The sequence below is a fragment of the Lonchura striata genome, chromosome 4A (assembly GCF_050655825.1).
Source record: "Lonchura striata isolate lonStrDom1 chromosome 4A, ASM5065582v1, whole genome shotgun sequence".
NCBI classification, from domain to species: Eukaryota; Metazoa; Chordata; class Aves; order Passeriformes; family Estrildidae; genus Lonchura; species Lonchura striata.
In genome coordinates, this window is record NC_140742.1 from 11,207,397 (window position 1) to 11,227,179 (window position 19,783).

At 36.0% G+C, this 19,783-nt stretch overlaps 1 protein-coding gene across 1 annotated transcript in view; it reads right to left on the reverse strand.

The window, feature by feature from the left end:
- Positions 1 to 896: 896 nt before the first annotated feature.
- The window catches only part of SMARCA1 (SNF2 related chromatin remodeling ATPase 1), a 31,992-nt gene continuing 13,105 nt past the window's right edge, over positions 897 to 19,783 (reverse strand). Inside the window, exons 11-24 of the mRNA XM_021547871.4 lie at positions 19,024 to 19,250; positions 18,354 to 18,475; positions 17,821 to 17,973; positions 16,330 to 16,462; positions 15,236 to 15,384; positions 14,579 to 14,698; positions 12,033 to 12,143; positions 11,735 to 11,848; positions 9,743 to 9,865; positions 8,143 to 8,275; positions 7,255 to 7,373; positions 6,838 to 7,050; positions 2,056 to 2,166; positions 897 to 1,365 (exon numbers count right to left, since the gene is read on the reverse strand). Coding sequence (XP_021403546.2) covers positions 1,294 to 1,365; positions 2,056 to 2,166; positions 6,838 to 7,050; positions 7,255 to 7,373; positions 8,143 to 8,275; positions 9,743 to 9,865; positions 11,735 to 11,848; positions 12,033 to 12,143; positions 14,579 to 14,698; positions 15,236 to 15,384; positions 16,330 to 16,462; positions 17,821 to 17,973; positions 18,354 to 18,475; positions 19,024 to 19,250 — 1,900 coding nt within the window. The 3' untranslated portion in view covers positions 897 to 1,293. The remainder of the gene's footprint in view (positions 1,366 to 2,055; positions 2,167 to 6,837; positions 7,051 to 7,254; positions 7,374 to 8,142; positions 8,276 to 9,742; positions 9,866 to 11,734; positions 11,849 to 12,032; positions 12,144 to 14,578; positions 14,699 to 15,235; positions 15,385 to 16,329; positions 16,463 to 17,820; positions 17,974 to 18,353; positions 18,476 to 19,023; positions 19,251 to 19,783) is intronic.

The following is a 19,783-nucleotide window of genomic DNA, read 5'->3' on the forward strand; positions in this document are numbered from 1 at the left end:
ACAAAGAGTAAAGAGGTTTCTTTAAAAACACCTCAAACCACTGAAGGAAGCAAACTGCACTAGAAGAAGTCTACAAGTTGTCTTCAAGGGAAGTACCATGTAAAGCACACTGCATTAATCTAGACCTGACATTATGAGGGCATGTCTCACTGTAGCAAGGTCTGTACTAAACACCAGATCAGAGACAGAACATTAAAGTAAAACATCAGATGTCACAGCCACTGTTCTACTGATCTGGGAAAGGCAGACTCCAAAGTGAGCAGGAACTGTGAACCTGCTTAATAAAGGCCATTCTTGCAAAGTCAAAAAATCATACATCCAACACTTTCATCCCTTCATTAAAATAGAAATACTAAAAAGGAGCACTCCATAACATATCCCCATTGCTTCTGACTGACATGTTGAATAAAAGGTGAAAGAAGAAATTTAGCAGAGATAATTAGAGAAGATCTTGCAGCACAAGGCAGCAGAACTGAGAAGCCTACCAACCAGAGTGAACTATTTTGTTTGCTACTTAAACCAGAAGCTGTGAGCTAATTCCTTTTATGAGGCATAGAAAAGTTTTCATCTAGAGGCCATCCTAAGAAACAACTCACTCTGTGTTTAAGCATATGGCCCAGCAGAAATCACTGATAAAGAAAAACAAAAAGTGTGTATTTGCTGGGTTTTCTTCTGAACATTCCAGAGAATATGTCCATTTAATGCAGAGAGCAAACAAGGTTGTCAGTCTAATTAGATTTTGTTCTGTTATGCTCCTGGATCCTGTCTAAGTACTCCTCTGAAAAAAATCCGATTGATGATGAAGGCACAATTATACAAACCTTAACATTCTCTCTAAATGTAACTATGCAAAAAAGGGAGAGAGGATAGGGAAAAAAAAGTGAAGTATAGCTCTCTTCAAATAATTAAGTCAGTTTATTTTCCAACAGCCATATAAATTTAAGATATGAAACAACAATAATACAGCTATAGAATCTAGGTTTTCTTTCAAAGCAGCAGCATATAAAACATATAAAAGCTAAAACCTCAGCACAAGCTTCAAAAAACCAAGGACTGAGTGAATTTTGCCAACGACATGAAATTCACAATATATAGTACACAAAAATACTGGAATGCATAAGATATAAAGCTGCATATTTAGGTAAAGAAAGACATTGTAAAGGATACAAAATTTGCAAAATAAAAGCATGGGACTTGGGGAAGAGTACCATGAATACAAAGAAGTTGGCAATTAATACACATAGATGGAGTGAAGAAAGTGGCAGTTTCATATTCAGCATTCAGTTTTCAGGTTCATGACTTCACTTTCTTAGCATCTTTTTTTCCAGAGTTCTCAGCAGACAAATCTGCTTTTCTCTTCTGTGACTAAAGAGAAAAAAATAAGCATAAATTTAACAAGATGGTGGCATTACAAAAAAAAAAAAAAGTTTAAATACATAACTGACTCTTCAGAAGGGAATCTACAACCCCAATGAATTCTAGATTTCAGTTCACCTCTGCAGGATATAATGGAAAGGCAAACATTAATTCCTGATATAGACACTTAATTCTCCTACCCTTTTTATATCCTTAAAACTTCACTGATGCAGGCACCACACATACCATGAATTGGATGAAAAGATCAGGACCTTGACTTATACACAATTATGTTCTAAAGATGACAACCCTTCAAAATAAAAGAAGCACTTTCATTTCTTCTTCCAGCAACTACTACATAGGGGAGAAAAAAATTCTCAGAAGAACCTGAAGCAACATGCAATGTACACAAGTAGGTAGAAATGAAGCAGTGCAACTTTCTAAAAAGAAGGTTTCTCTGCTACTTAAACAAAACACTTCTCAAAAAAAAAGAAAAAAAAAAGCCCCCAAATACTATGCATTGGGAATACCTACCTAAGCCAATCTAGGAGAGCTGTGAATAGACAAATATTTCAGTTTAATCTCTCCTCATGGTTTCTACTAACACAATCAGTGCCTACAATTATCTTTTATATTTTTAAAAAAATATATAATTGAATTCTACCCCACTAGAAGTAAAGTAAGTGCTGCTAAACATACTGCTGTAGCTTTTGCTCCTCTTTTCTTCTTTTCAGCTCTTTCCTTTTCCTCAATTTCCATATTTTCTTTTTCTATTAATGATATGAGAGTATTGCAGCGTCTCTGAAACTCCTAAGGAAAAAGAACACATCAAATTTTTAAGTAAATTATACAACTTCCCTTGCTTCTATAAGTATGTTCAAAATCCCTTCATTTCAAAGCACTTTCATTTTCCTAAAACATTCAATAATACTAATCATTAGCTTAGTTACTATTATCTGTCTTTCCCTCAGTGTAACCTTTAGAAACAGGAAAGGATTTACTGTCCTCCTGACAAGGAGTTTTCAGGATTCTGTCTTCCAAACTGACATTCCAAAGACTGATGTGATCTTTCATCTTGGTTAATGAAGCAAATTACAGCCTACCAGCACAGTATGCCAGATTTTAGAAAAGAGGTCTTCAAGCATGTCTTTAATGCAGAGAGAAAAGAAAGCAAAGCTATCTTAAGCAATACTTTTCTGTGGCAAACAGACTAGGGAGGTTTTTTTGTGAAAAGACACAGCAGAGCTGCAAATTGGGCAGAAATCTATTCAGTCTTAGACAGTAAACTCACTGTTGTATTTTTATTCAAACAGGACCCAAGAGATAATAGGCCCTAAATGCATCTAGCATCAAGACTTGCAAGCCATCAGGACTAAATGCCATGAGATTGTTTACACATTAAGAAGTATTTCCAGTACAACTCAAAGTATCTGCATTGCAGTTACTAATGGCTGGCTTGCTTAATAGAACTCACTTGACTTGGACAGTTTCTTGTACCCCATTTAAAAGAAAAAGATCTCTTAAAAAACACTGAACAGTGCCTATTCTTATTATAATTATTCAGTATATTCTATGTACTATGGAGAACATGATTCCATGTTTTTTTCTCTCCAACTCAAAGTGGGAAGCTCTCTTCTGAGGAAAAAAAAAAGCCCAAAAAATATGTTTCATCTCTGCTGAACTGAGTGAAGTTATTTTTGAAACAGACTATCCTAGAATTACCTAGTAGCAGGTATCTTAACCTACAATGGGTCCCTTTGCAATGAAGTGAACAGGTGACCTTTTTGGCCAGAAATTAGCCTCTATTTTCTCAGCATCTGCAAAAGCTGGATACTGCCCCAGCCATCATGGTCCATCATGGGTAAGACACGATGGTGCTTTCCTGGCCTGAACCTTCCCAAACAGGCAGGCATGTGACTCATCTTTGAGATATTCAAAGCCTCAAGCTTCACCACAGTTTTTAAGTTCTACAGTTTCCACAGACTCTTCTACAAAAGATGCTCCATGGCCTTGGGCAAAAACTGTGTCTTTAGAATGGACACAGAGAATCCTACCACCACCTGAATTCTTTTTATCAGACACACACAAAAAAATCCTCAGGACATTTTTCTTTACAAGTCCCTTCCAGAAATGTTCCAGTGTCATGCTTGTAGCTTCACCAACAAAGTACTGTAATAAGTCACTTTTATCACATCCCAGTAGCAATAACCCCACACCCTCCAGTAAAGGTTAAACCACAATTCGGGTGCCATGCTTGTGCCTTGGTATGTGACAGTCCTTCTGGAGCTAAAATACTCTCACTTCAATCAATCACCTCCCTCAAATTCCACCCAAACAACATTCAGATTAAAAAAGCAACAACTCTGAGCAAACTTGAGTTCAAGCCATCCCAATATATATTGCAACCTCAAACATAGATCAAAAGAGAGCCTCTGTCCCAAAAACCTACACTCTACAGATGAACAGAGATGAAAAAAGACCAAAATAGAATGATGACTGTCAACTATTTTACATCTTTTGCAAATGACGTAAAATATTTGTCAACTATTTTACATACATGCCAAACTATTGTACATCATTTAAATCTGTGTACACTGCATTCAGACTTAGGAGCTGAGGTAAAGAGTGATGACAAGCTGTTTCATCATCATAACCTGGATTTTTTCTAGCATATGAGAAATGGGATTGTGTTAAAACAAGCAACTACTCTGAAAGGACTAAGAAATAACCTTGATCCGCTTGCCTAAGGCACTCAAAGATCCTCCTCTTTCCTGGGGACAAATGCTTGCATAAATACATACATTTATAAAGTGTTCAGGTTCATGGTTAGACTTTCCAGATGGACTACTGCCCCAAAGCATCTGCAGTGGACACAGGATGGACTCAAGAACAATTTTCTCTGGAGAATCACAGAATCAGTTGACAGTAAGATGTGATATACACACAGTTTTATTTTACATCTACCATGAAAAATAATCTGAGTGATAAATCCTGCACTAAACTACTGAAATTTCCATATGGACTGCTGCATTCCATTTTAGTACTACAAAAATACACTTATTTAAAATGCCATGCACTTTCAGAGATGACTTTTTATTCTGTGTGGCCTGATACTTTCCTCTTTTGGATGGAAAGAGAGAAGACATACTTCATTGACTCCCTCACAGCTATAAAGATCTGGATTGCAATAAGTAAGATGGGAGCACTGAAGCATTGCCTTCCACATGGCTGGAGGCAGAGATGCTGACTTGGGAGCAAAGGCAGCCCTCAGCTCTGTCCACAGGCCAGGGTATTCCTGTATTTACTACAAAGTCATTTCTCTTATGCTGGGGAGTGTTTGCAGAAAGCTAAAAGAGAATATGCATAATTTATGACTTCAGAGAACAGATACATGCTTCATTACTGCCATGATATTTTGCATGGACAGAAATTAAAAAACAAACAAACAAAGAAACCTGTGCTCAATATAAAGAGCAAAAAAACCAATATTAGGCACTCATGGTGTCTTTAAGAATTCATATTTTGAGTAAACCATTTGATTTTGAAATAATTAAGTGAAGCAGGATTTGTTTTTCAAAGAGAAATCTTCAGGAGAACAAACAGAAATAGTAAAATGGAAGATAAATTAGCTATTTATATGGAATTCAAGAGACATCTAGTGGTTAGAACACAAAGCTTTCTCAAAGAGCCTGCTAAGCCCTTTTGTGAATTATGCTGCCCTTTTTATCTTGTTTCATATGAGTTTAAAAGATCACATGTGAATTTCAGTATTTTAGGAAGCCTTCGCCACTTTCACTTACTTACTCCTCTATAAATATTTGTATTTACACTTCATTCATCGTTATTATCATGTGATTTTCCAACACATTTCTTCACAAAAAAAAAAAGAAAAATCACTGAACTGGTGCAAAATAGACCCATAGAAATTAATACCTCCACAAATCTCAGGACATTAGAATATATCAGCTATATTACTAAAACATACAGAGCATGATAATTCAAAACATTTCAAAAAATTAAATGCACATTGAAAGTGAATGATTGTTTTAAGTTGGTACTTCCAACTTTCAACTATGTAGTACCAGGAAAACTAAAATTACTAATGAACAGAATTTTAAAAGAAAACCTAAGCCCAAAGATTCCCTATATTCGCAGTGTTTCAGTTTCAGCATTAAGACCCCAAAGAACACATTTCTACACTTGAACAAATTATTTCTATCCCCTTTAAAGAAAAAGTACACTGAACATAAGGATCTGCAAGACTTAAATTGAATATTTAACTACCCCTGACAACTATATATCAACTAATACTAAACGCTGAGCTACATTTTTAATTTCTAGTACCCATTTCTATGATTTATTTAAATGAATTCCTGCATAGACAGCTTAAAAGAAACTTCTTAATGTGCTAAATACTGCAGACTTCTCTCTTTATGGACATAATTTTAAAATCCAGTATTTCTTCAAACAGACACTTTAGTAAGAAACACTTGTCATTCTTTTTAATTAAGGGCTAACTGCTGCACTACCAAAAACACTTCAACTGCTGAAATAGCAAGTAAAAAGTGCATTGCATAATTATAAGAAGCACTGGGAAAAGCAAATATACCCACCTATTCAAATACACATTTTAAATATTTTATGTTTTATTTATTCTTAGTACATACCCAGAACTCTGAAAGAACATTCTTTCAGACAAACAAATCCTGAGGTCAGGAAATAAGGACGAACAACAAGTAGAAAGAACTGAGCAAAAATTTTGGGGCACATGCAACAGCTTTTTACCACTGAAAGAGTCCCATATTCTGATGTTGGTACCTACATACCTTAATATTTGTAACCATCAAAGCTTCTGTTAGTGTTATCAATTCCTGCTTAATGACTAAATTAAAAATTAAAGGCTCTGGTCTAAAATTCTGACTACTCGTCTACTTGCTACTGACCTTGTATTATATTCTCTAAATACAAACAAAATTTTCAGTAAAGTATACCTAAAGAAATTTAAGCATTTGCATGGGTTAATCCACACTCACAACTACAAAGTGCATTTTAAACCTATTGCTTCAGTGATTAATTTCTATGTGATTAATTTCTAATTTCCTCATGCTCATAGAAATTAAATACTGTATTATAAAAGCTGCTCCCTTCTCCAAGATGTCTTCAGTCTTTAGTATTATGCAACAACTCTAAAAGAGTCATATTTGAGATAATGTTTAGTAAAACATTCAGTTTGCAATAAAAGTAACAAGGATATTTTTAAGTCTAGTCTACCTCTGCATTAATACCTCTGGGTAACAAGGGACTTCAGTCTGGCAGGTTTTCTAATCTGTGTTTCAGCTGTATTGCATTTTTGCTATACTAAGGCAAAAGGTTACTTAAAAAAACAGAAAATAAAACCCAAAGTTATTCTTTTCTGTGGTGGAGCTTAAAAAAAGAACAAGGTAGCTCATGTCATGCCTCGTCGCTGCCAGTGGTACCTACCATGGCAGTTCTGGATTTGATAAACCAGTCGAACCTGAACTGAGGCGCGTTGCGCACACACTGCCTCAGCTCCTCGTACACGTTCTCCTTGTCAAAGCCCATCTTGTGTAACATGCAGATCAGAAACCTGTCTTCTTCCTCCGTGTAATTTTTCCCTTTGTTTGTTCCATACTGGATCCGCAGCTGATGAAAAGGTGCTTTGTACCTTGCAATCTGAACACAAAACAAAAATAAGGACTAATAAACACACAATGCTACATCAAGGAATCATGACATGATACTGTAGATCACTGAGAGATGGTATACTACCTATGCTACATAAAAAGACAGAACTCTCATCCCCGATTATTCCCTTTCTGAAGGAATCTTTGGAAGAAATCAGCTGCAGAAAACAAAAATAATTACTAGAATAATTACTTTGGCATCAAGGGCTTTCTTGATACTGATCCTCCTTTGAATTCTTGCCTCTCCTCGTTCAATTTGAGCCATAATCCTCTCAATGTCCTGTAGTTCATTACAACGTTCCCAGAAAACAGCTAAAAAAACAGAACAAAATTGTTTAATATAATCTTTTCCTCTGCTCTGACTTTACTGTTAAGAACCTCTGGTAAAAAAAAAAAAAAAATTTGGTTGTGGTTCCATTAAATCTTAAACAGCGAGCTAATGCTCTCCAGCTTACTGTGCTAGCCAAAACATAATCCTGCACTGACTCTTTCTTCAGTATCTTTAAAAGTTAACTGTAAGTGAAAGCTTAGTAAAACTTCTAACAAAATTTGCACGCAACATAATTAATTGTAAAATAAATTAAACACCGAAGGGAACTTTTGTGGAGCTCTTCCTTTTTAACTACAGGAAGAACATTACAAAGTTGATTTTATGAAGGTATTTAGTAAAATTACATCCACAGCTGAAACAGGAAAGAAATCTCAAAAGCACTGTGTAAATACAAAAGACAAAGATACAGTGTACTACGTAAAATAGCAGAGATACAGCATAAAGAATCACGTTGGCACTATAAGGCAAATGCACAATTTCACAACTCCATGTTGTCAGTGAGCATTAACTAGATCAAATTATAAATCTTGATTAAGGAGGGCTAAAGGCAGCTGTATGTGTTAGTTGTATGCTAAAAGATCAAAATTATAAATATAGCCTTTTGGGAAAAAAACAACGTTGCATACTTTAACAAAAAAAATAATCTTAATGCATCCAAATTCTCTATCTTGTATTTTAAAAGAACATGTAGAAAAAATCATGGTAATACTCTGGTATTAGGAAATAAATATATTTCATAGTATCACAAACCTGAGTACTCAATGACCTCCTCAGGTGACTTTCCTTCCACCTCACGGGCAATATTGTCTATATCATCGCGACCATATTTCTCATTAGCTTTAATAAACTGGTTAAAATCTCTTTTATTCCAGTTTGTAAAACCCTGTAAGCAACAAGAGATCATGAAGGCATTATCAGGTTGAAGGGAAGCATTTTCCAAAATTCTGATTTATGTATGCATCATTTGCTCCTCTGCAACACCACATAATTACAGTGGCTAATGGCCTTTCAGGATCTCCATGAACTTGAGTTATCCAGGGCTTATTACTGAATCTATAACTAAAGAGGTTTTTTTGGGCATGACCCCACGTGCATTAGTAACAGCTTTTTATACTTTCTTTTTAAAGTTTTTGTGATACTTCTCCAAAGAAACAAGCTCAGTGACTGTCACACTTCTGCAGATACAGGCATCACACTTCAGAGGAGTACAAGGTGCAGCAATGCCTGTCATCATAAGTTCTTAGAGCAGTGCAAGTATCTAAAGCAAGAGCTCCTACTTCAGACATTTACAAACCTGGAACCAGACAAACAGCTGGATGAAAGCATAAGTACATGAAGAAAATATCTCTAATCCAAAAAGATGCAATCAAATGGAAACTCTAAAGCACTGTCAAAGAGGGAATTTGTTATGTACCAAAGAAATCAACCCAAAACTGAACAAGCGAGATGCAATGCACAAAAACATCATCCAAGAAAGAAACATTACAATTTAAAGACAGGGAAAGCAGAAAATGACAAGAAACAAGACAATCACATGCCTGGGTAATAATCTGTAGTGCACCGAGTTTCCTTCGTCACAGAAATGTATTTACAAGGAACCCTGTCAGTTCTCCAGCTGAGTAAGCTCATTCCACCATTAGCATGTTCAGACATATGTGAACTAATATATATGTATCTAACATACACAATACAACTATTTCTTTTTAATCATTAACAGCAGTATTGATATACATATCAGCACCAGCTTAAATATTTCCTCTGCTATATATAGATGAAATTAACAGTGAAATTGTGACCTTGGAATTTTCTTCCAAGGTACACCATCTCCAATCCTTCTACAGTAAACTTTCTGAATCAAAAAGTCCTGTTACTTTGAACACACCTTTCTCCTTAACAATCAGCTTTTCATAAGCCCACTCAGCAGGATAGTCAGCCAAAAGGTCAAGAAACTAGTCAGTGACAGAAATTCAGTCCCAGTATAAAAAGAACATGCCTAACAACTTGACTGGGACAAAAATTAATGGATGTGACATAACACACAAGCTTTATGCATGTAGAAGGAGCCCACTGACTGGGTTTCTGCATGTATTGCTGGGTAGTGCATCTACTATATACAAGCTATTGCCTCAGAAATGTTCAAGGACTTTCAAGGAGACAGTAGAGGACTAAAATGTAAACTTGTTCAAGGACAGGAAAGGTTCCTCAAAGCAAAACTAATCAATATCATTACATGTTCTGTGCTTTCTTCTTTCAATAACATCAGCATAGCTTTCCTGTGTGTATTTACCACTACTTATATTCCATACCAGCAAAATCATATGATGAAATCATTCAGCTGATTTTATTTTACCTGTGTTAGAAGCTTTTCTTTCTCTTCACTTTCCTCAGTATTCAGAGGCATAGACTCATCTATCTTCTTTTGTTCCTCCTTTTGTACCTGAGCTGCATTTGGAAGATCAGGATTCCTGGGGACCTAAAATCAGGGGTATCAAAAAGCAGTAGTGCAGCAATGTTATTTCAAAGACAGCATTTTAAAAGCACTGATCTGTACAAATTACCAAATGTGCTCTACTGAGATTCAGATCTTATTGCCTAAACCCCTCCTCCCAAAAATAGGACTGTCTTTAAGTTCTAAATTCGTTATGCCCTGAACCCACCACTCCTGCACACCATGACCTCGGGATACTGTGAGAGGCTGAGCTGTCACAGCTCACTGATTTTCACTAGCAAAGGGCCTGCTTTCCTACATTCATTGGTTTACAATGTTTTGTAAATACAGTCAAACTCTAAGTTCTGCCAGTAAAGCCATGCACACTGCCCAAGTAAGGAACGGACACAACATGATGTAAACAGGAACAAGTAACATTTTATCTGTCCCTCTCCACACTGACCAATTTAGTATTTGTGACCTTTCAACTGTACTCCAATTCCACTGCACACAACAGCAAACAAGTCAGAAACCAGTATTCAGTAAAGGTTTAGCAGATCTTACTTATTGCTGCAGCAAAAGGCAGTGGAAGATAAGAACTGTTAGGCTGGTTTTGATACATAAGAAATCTTCTTGACTTTACTGGTTTAAATTAAGACTGACACATAAAGCTTGGTCTCTTGCCTATTGGCTACCTTCTGATATTGGTTATGGCAGTTTTTAGTATTTATAATAAACTCTCTTCTGATTAGAAGTTATACTTCCATTTCAAAGCTATTTAATTTAATTATATTTATCACTTTCCTCAACAGTAAACTGTCATACTAACCTTTTAAGATAACAACTATTCATGTTCAACGTTTCCAGGCTGACAGGTTTCCATAACAGGTCTGAAACACCTCTTTTTATATGCATATTGTTAACATTAGCAATTTTCTCATCCTTCTTTGTTGGAGCATTAATTAATAAAGTCTTTCCCTAAACTAATTGCATACCTATCTTAATTCTATCCTGACATCCCCATGAATTTATTTTGGCTACAAACAAGATTCTAAAAACCTTCTGCTTTTTCTTAAAAATACATTTTGCTAATATTAATTCTACTCTCACAAATTTTCTATCTGTTGCTTTGTATGACAATTTTATGTTCTCCAACACATTTTTAGATGATTTTTTTTCTTGCAACCTGTCACAAAACCCGAGGCTTTTTAAAGGAAGTTACAGACATGTCTGGCTAGAAGTAGAGAATCCATTTGGTTTACTCAATCAATACTGGCCCGTGTAAGGATAACAGAATCTGTTCACTGCTTGTCCAGTTATGTCAGCAGGGAAAAGGGAAAAATTCAGCTAAGGCACAGTAAGAAGAAAAAATAAAAGGAAAATTGAGAAATCTGTTGTCTTGTTTCCTTTTTGTAGTAGTAATACATTCAGACTTCTCCATGCCTTTAAACCTTTTATATCCTACTCAAATCCAAAGAAAACTGATGTTATTTTAATTACCTTCATATCAATACAAAATCACTATTATCTTATTTTCTAAATAAGACATACAAGAGTTTTCACCAAAAAATCATACTCTGAACATAAACTTTATATTAGCCAAATTATCCTCACCTTAGACCATATGGCACACCTTTGGTTTTGAGCATATGAAGCATCAGAACTGTCTTTCCTTCTTCTACTCTATTTTATTGTTAGGAATCCACCACAAAACACAAAACTACACAGATGTAGAATTTTTAGTGAAGGAAAGAACAACAGATTATTTTTTCTGCTCCTCATTGGAAGAGAAACAGAAGAATAGAGGCTTTAAGCCATTTCTTTCACAATAACTTGACAAGCCAAAGTTGCAACAAATTTACAAAAAGGGATACAAATACATTTCACCGATTTGAAAAGAAAAATATGCATTACCTTATATCCTATAGTTTTACGGTAATACAGAATTTCTTTTTCCAGAAGTTCAAATAACCGTGGTGGGAAAAACTGAAAATCCTGAATATTTGGTTGTTTTGGAGGTCGTGGAGCCTTCAAAAACATACAGATAAATCAACATTATAGAAGCTTAATTTTTCTGCAAGTAAACTATCATAATTCAGCAGCAGTGAACACATAACTTTGTAAATATACAGGGGTATAGCCAGTGATGCAGCATAGAAGAGGAGGAGCAAAAGAACAACATAAAACCCTTCCACACTTGCCACCTTCTTACCTTTGGGACTTTTGGTTCACTGACACGTAGGGCTTCTCTGAAATAAGCATCCACTGCATAATTGGCTTTGCGTTCTCTTTTTGGAGGCTCAATCCATTCCATCATGCTCAGCTACTCACAGAACAGAATAAAAAGCTACTTAAGTAACTGTCTGCTTCTCTAAAGTCACAAGAATAATGACTAATATGGCATTGCAAAACAGGAATGTATTTCTGCACAGCAAATCTAATGATTATGCTCAATAATTTGGATACTACAATAGAGCTCAAAAATAAGCTAAAAATTATAGCTGATTATAACAAATATTTAGGCACTTAAAAGATAATACACAAGACGAGTAAGGTAGTGCAGTGGCAAGAACAGATTATTTTACAGTATTCTAAGTATTTCAGACACCTGAGTAGGGTTATGACTCCATCTACCAAAACACAATGGAAGGACTGAAGACTTGGGCTCTGAATTCTCTAATTTCTTGTGATATAAATTGCTTCTCTTCTAAATATCACAATGAAAAACCTCTATAAAGGCTACAACTCAGACAAAAAAGCCATTAGCAATCAATTAATCTTAACTAAATCCTTAATGTTATTTCATACTATGCAGTATTTAACCCACTTCTTGTAATGAAATTATCAACACAAAGAGTTTTATGTGTATACCCACACACTGTACTATATTCTCATCAAACAATTTATTTTTCTAGATGTTTTTTCAAAATCAATAAAAGCCAGAGTTAGAAGGGTATTTTGTAGTTAACAAGTAAGAATTCACAAATCTGATTCCAAGTAAGACCTTAAGGACATCTTCAATATACATCTTGTACAAAACAGGGACACAAAGCAAACACTGTGGGATTGAGTAATACCTCTTTGTATGGACAATCCTTCTATTATTAAGTAAAATCAATGTACAAACTAAAACTTTGTTGGGGGCTAGGTTTCTTTCCTTTTGTTTCTTTTTACTTAGAGAATTCTTTTTTCCCATAAATTGCTAGAAAACATTAACAACGGGGTATTTAAGAAAAACAAAACAAGTGGCCCGTTACCAGATTTCTGAGAGAGACAGGACATGATTTTGTATTTAGAGTGAAGGTTGAGCTACCCCCAGACTAGGCCTCTGATAAGCGGCCTTGGTGGGGCCTGGAAGCCTTTGGCGTAGTAAGAAAATAGTTGTTGTGCAGTTAGAAATTACTTTAAGGTAACCACAGTGTTAATAGGTTTTCTGGGTGTGAATTAGTGTAGAGCTATAGTGCAGAACTCTGACCACCTCAAAGCAAAGGCAAACAATGTTTGCTGACCAATGATAGTGTGCTCACAATCTGTAAACTATATTGAAGTGTATATAAACTGCCATCTTTTAGACAATAAACAGAGAATGTAGCTTTAACCATATAGGCTTGACCTGCATTTTGTCTAGTCCAGCTTCCCTCATATTATAAGAAGTCCCTAGCTTCTGTGGCCAAGCTCATGGGGGGAAGGCATCTGGTTGCTCTTCCCTTATCTGTGAGTTTCTCTCTGAGGGACAGACATTACCTCTGGAACTGGGCAGGTAAAAGAGGAGGCTGGGGCAGCTGCAGGCTCCCTCTCTCCCAGCTTTGGAGGTTGGAGCTGCTGCCTGGGGGAGGGAAATCACTGCTGCCACCAGAGCCCAGCCAGAGCTGCTGCTTCTGACACGGGTGAGCCTCTGCTTGTGAGAGCAGCCACTGAACTGGGACCTTATTGGCACCTACTTCACTGAAAGAGGGACCTATCCCCACCTGCTCGGGTGCCTGGGATCCTGAGCCTGCCTCTCCCTGCCCTGCTGGGAGCCTGGCTGCCGTGCTCGTTCCTGCTGTGTCTCCAGCACTGCTCTCGCTGCACCGCAGCCCCGCACCCCTGCCTGCCAACACATCCTGCCAGCCCAGCCTGGTGCTCCTCAAATCCTGCTGGGCTCCTGGTTCTGCTTCTTGTTAATGCCAGGGCTCTTGGTGTTTGTTGGTGCCTTGTTACACCTACTAGTAAAGAACTGTTATTTCTATCTCATATCTTTGCCTGAGAGCCCCCTCATTTCAAATTATAGTAAATCAGAGGTAAGGGGTCTACATTTTCTAGCCCAAGGGAGGTTCTTGCCTTCCTTTGCAGACACTTGTCTTTCAAACTGAGACAAACCTTCACTATAAAAATAGACTCAAGTCCAAGATCCACATAAAAGCTAATTATCAGGCCTGTTTGTTCACCTTAGTTATACAACAGCAAAATAATACTGACTGCAGCAGTATAGTACTGCTATAGCATATAGCAGTATAGTACATGCAACACAGTGGTTCATTACAGAAGGAATAACATCTCAGCAACGTTATCGGATTCTGCCATGAAGAAAACAGTGGGGCTGAAAGTAGTTTAAAAAAAATTCAGTAGTTTAAAATTACTGCCCAGGCACAGTGAAATGAATTTTTCCATAGTTTCTTACTTCTCTAGAATCTAGAAACCTTCATAGTCATAGCATTTATAGTATGGCTTTTAAGCTTGCACATTTAAACTGAAGTCTTAAATGCTACAAAAAATTACCTTTTGTTTTTCTCTGTAATCTTCACCTTCAAAGTTATATAGGCTCATCTCTGTGTCCATAGTGAAATTTCGTAGGGAGCTCTCTCCCATTTTCTGCAATCGTTCATTCATTTCAGCTGTCTAAAATGAGAGGAAGGTATTTTTAGGCTCATTCAAGCTATTTAATCTTTTCTGAAAAAAAAAATAGCTTTTATCATTACTTCAACATTCTCAATATCTTCTTTCTGATTTTAACTTTTATTTATACTTTCTTCCAAAGAGAGATACCATTGTCTTTTTCAATTTAGAGCAATCTGACTTCAAGACTCTCCATTAAACTGAATTGATTATGCTGGGATGTAGTCCTACAACTGTAGAATTTAACTTTAAAATTTAAATTAAATTTATGCCCATCTCCTTGGAGCTGAAATGGCAGTTCATTTCTTCATAGAGCTATCTATTAGCTCATGAAGTTCCATAAAGACTTTGTGTCTGTCCAAATTATTGGCAGTGCTTATGATGCACACAGCATGAACCTTGAAAATAATTACAATCACTAATTCTACTTCTTCAAAACTTCCATAATATTTTAAGTCTGCACAAATAGTAAAGTAACAATAGATCTTATTCCATTTTCTGCATAGGTATTTTGAATTCCATATTAAACAGGTCTCTAACCTTCTTTTCACCTCTTTCTAGAATAGTGGTTATATCTTCTTCTGTCAGCTCACTATCTTTGGAAGCAAACACATGTGTGGCTCCATGCCGGATCATCTGCAGCATTTCATCTTTTGCCAGTTTGTTGGACTGCTGGTCTATAAGCCTTCCTACAATCACAAGGAATATGTTGACAGTTATAATATGGCAGTTCTAGTAGGACCGTGCAAGCAGTGGATTTTTTTTACTTCACTGACAGAACAAGAAAGGAAAAACAGAACAACCATACAGAAAAAATACATTTCACTCAAGATGAAAATAAACAGAAGTCAGGAAATTAAAAAACAACTTTGACTCAAGCCATAACAAAAAAGATTTCACATTTAGATAATCCAAATTTTACAAGTTCTTATTCTTACAAAGTTAGCTCAACTTTTAAGGTCACAATCTTATCTCAAGATGAAAAACTACAATGTATTCTCTACTAGCCACTACAAAGTGCTTGACATTTTCAACATTTACATCACCGATTTCAACCCAATTTTCTAATTATTCTTCCCAAAATTTAATTGCTGTCCCAATATTTCACTAATCCTATCTCTTCTCATGCTATCAAAATTCTGACCATCATCCTTTCAGTATCCCACCCTTCAGTAAATACAAACAACCCTAAAAACTTAGCTTGAGTACCTTAGTTTTGCCAAACTATTCCTCTAAGTGCTTCCAAACAAAAATACACAAAGGTGTTTTATTGTTCAGTTAACTCTCATGTGGTAAGAAGCATATGTATATTATTATTTCAACTGCCATGGAACATACCTGATTTGCTTTTTTTTCTTTTTAACATACCACAAAACTAAGTAACATCTATTCAACTGTAGTCTACTTTCCTCATTTAGACTCATTGCAAGTCCATGTCTACATTAATCAGGAAAACAGAATTTAAAAATAATCCAGCTGAACAAGTGAATACCTTGCACATTAGGTTGATTTAATACACTGCCATTATACACAAGGCCTGCTTTCTCTAACACTGTACATTTGTACAGTTATTTAACCGTACTTTAAGGGACTGAACAATTCTGTTGCAGACAAACATATATAGCAGTTGATACCTTGTTGTATAACTATAGAGTCCAGTCTCAGTTTTATTTCAGCTCTTTCTACAATCCTCTCTTCAACAGTATTATCAGTGATAAGTCGAAACACCCGTACTGGTTTCTTTTGACCAATACGATGCGCACGATCCTAACAAACATAAATCAATGAGTGTTCAGCAACAAGAACTCACAAGCAATACACAGTTAGCTTGCAGAAACAGCAGCCTTAAACTAGCATTGTACTTCTTGGTCCCTTGCCTATTCAAAAGCACAGATCACTGTAAAACCAGTATTCTAATATTTACTTATGCCTGGCTATTATATTTTTGAATCATTCCATAGCAATAAATGCATCTCCCTCATTGTAAATGAAGATAACTGAATGTCTGTCCAGACTGCAGATGGGAAGTGGACATACAACAGTACATACATGCACACATTTGTATTGTTTTCAACTGAATCTCTCACTTGACACAGGAAATTATATCTGCATCCCTGGCTTGAGCACATTAATTCCATGTGCAGAGTTCCTGCAGCCACAGCTCCAACACTGTGCTAGTCCCAAGCCAGAAAACAAGCTTTATGACTGTCACACTATACTCATTTGTAACAAAACATGTGTTTGTCCTCTCTGGAAAACATGTCCTTTTAAATCAAAAGTTAAACAGCTGTCCTTCAAGCTGAGGGTACCAGGATTTTCTCTTTAAACATGAGTTGTTGAATCTTTTACTCTCCTGCATAATATTCACTTCTTCCTGCAAACCCTACTGAAGTTCACAAATAACACTTACAGTCTCCAGGAAGTTGGTCAACTATTGGCAGTCAACATGCATATCTCTAAAGGATGAGCTATGGATATTAAATATTTGATGTGTTGAAGTGCATTAAAAGAAAATTAAAAATTACAAACCACTAAACAAATACCCACCCTGCTAATCATGCAAGAAGGACCACATGAGTTTTATTCCATATAAAATAAATTACAGACTATTTTTTTTTACATTCAGCACTCAGAAAGAGAAGATTTTAGTAGGTTTAACTCAATGGTAACTTCCCAACCCAGCATCACCACCAAATGCCTTTATGCTTATGCAAAAACAAAAAGTAAAACCATAAACTTCCAAAATGAGAGAAATATAAAGCTGCATGCTTTTAATTATCTGTTATTCTTTTGGAAGCAGTCCTCTGTTATTCATTGACTGTACTCTTCTGAAAAAACAGAACTAAGAATAATTCTATGCTTCTATTAACAATACTGATACAGTATTTTGATAGAAGTAACTCTCATTATGAAAATAATTAAGACAAATATTTACAGGCAAAAATCTACAATTTCCTCCACAAATTCTGTTCATGCCCTTTTATTCAATTCCTTTGCTTCTTCATATTGACTTGTGTATACAACAAGTAAAGAAAAATAACAAAAGTGCAAGTTCTGAAAGCAATTATACAAAATAGAACACTGACAACTTAAACAAACAAATGTGTATTAGGGAGTTAACTCACCATGGCTTGCAGATCTACTTGAGGATTCCAATCTGAATCATAGAGAATAACCACATCAGCAGTTGCCAAATTAATTCCAAGACCTCCAGCTCTGGTACTCAGCATGAAAATGAATTTACTACTGTTGGGAGCATTAAATGTGTCAATTGCTTCCTGAAAGGGGAAAAAAAGTGTCACTGAAATATCAGATATTTCAAACAATTTTCCAGCCTGTTGGTGGCTTTCCAATTAAATTTCTTTTAAATTTACACTATTTTAATATAAAAAAGAATTTTATCAAAGTAAGAAACTGTATGTCTGGACAGGTGAGAAAATCCATATTGACTCCACAATATACTGTATTTCTCATTTAGCTGAGGATCAGATGAAACATACTGTGGACTTAGGTTAGGAAAAACATTCCCTTAGCAGCCTCTGAAAAACTGTAGCATTTCTGCTTTACTTTAAACAATGATGTGGCTACATACATATACATAAATAATAACTTATTAACCTAACACAAAGCTTTTCTTGTTTACATACAACTTTCCCACCTCTCTTTCCTCATGTGGTGTCTGCCCATCAAGTCTGCAGTACTCATAACCACGCCACATGCAATAGTCTTCCAAAATATCCAGCAAACGAGTCATCTGACTGAACAGCAGAACTCTGGAACCTGACAGAACAAAGGTTTTAATACTCATTTTATGTTTTCACATGGATCTTATCACAGAGCTACTACAGAACATGACTGAGAATTTATGTGAAATATTCAGTACTATGCCTAACTTAAATAAGTCTTTCTTCTCAAGTTACTTTTCTGGTAGTGATTTAACCACTCAAGAATATTACCTGATAAATTATAGAAGAGAAATATACAACCAAAGAAGCAGAACACTTAAAGCCACTGTAAGGAAACCTGGTGCTGACTGGTGCACATAGATGAAATAATCCTATCATCAGAAATTTTCTTAGAGAAACGAGAAGGGAGGCTCTACTCTTCCTTTCCTTCTGCTTCTCCATACTTTTAGTATTACTCATCATTCTCATAAGACTTCTTTCCCTTCATGTGTTAAGATCTACAGAAAATTAATTTTCAACAAAAACCTGACAGAAAGTGATGAATATATTCACTGCAGGAAAGGCTAAAGCTGTGCTGTTTTTGAAAGCTAATTTAACTCAGAAGGAGCATTCAGACCACTGCTGTCCATAAACAGTACTCACCCTGCTCTCTGAGTTTTGCCAGCAGCTTGTCCAGAACTAACATTTTACCACTGTTGGTGATGAGATGGGTGTCAGTGGTGTAAGGAGGGCCGGGCTCAGCACCATCAAACAGGTAAGGATGGTTACAGCACTTCCGCAGCTGCATCAGAATATTCAGCAGACGCATCTTATCCATTTTGCCAGCTGAATTCAGGATATCAATATCTTTCATCAGGATCCTGGTATACCTGAGGTTTTAAGGGCAGTTTTGAACAACTTTTGGCTTTTATCTGAATCAATGAATGAAACCCTGCAATATCCCAATCCGTATTTCTTGATGTGGGTGTTGGCTTTGTTTATATAACAATGAGCTATATGATTATGAAACATCTGACTGATAATAAAGATTTCTAAATTCATACCTAAATATGAAAGGGAATCTCTCCGCGAGTGACAATGATCTGACATTCACTGGATTATTTTACACTTTCATTTTAGCAGTACAAAGTGGATTAAAAATATCACTTATTTGACAGAAACTGCTACACTGACCTTGCTCCTTGTCCCATGTCTCTTCTGGGTATGTAGCTCCTCAAGGTTTTTTTTAATTTCAGGAAAGACGTTTTGGTGCATACAAACTTGGATCAAAGGAGGAAGCTTAGGACGTATTTGTTCTTTCAAATAGACTTAAGGAAGGAAAAAAGTTTCTGCTTTCATCCTCCCAGTGCTTTTCATTACCCTTCCTGAGCTCTCTGAAACTTGTGCATTTTTTACAAAAGCC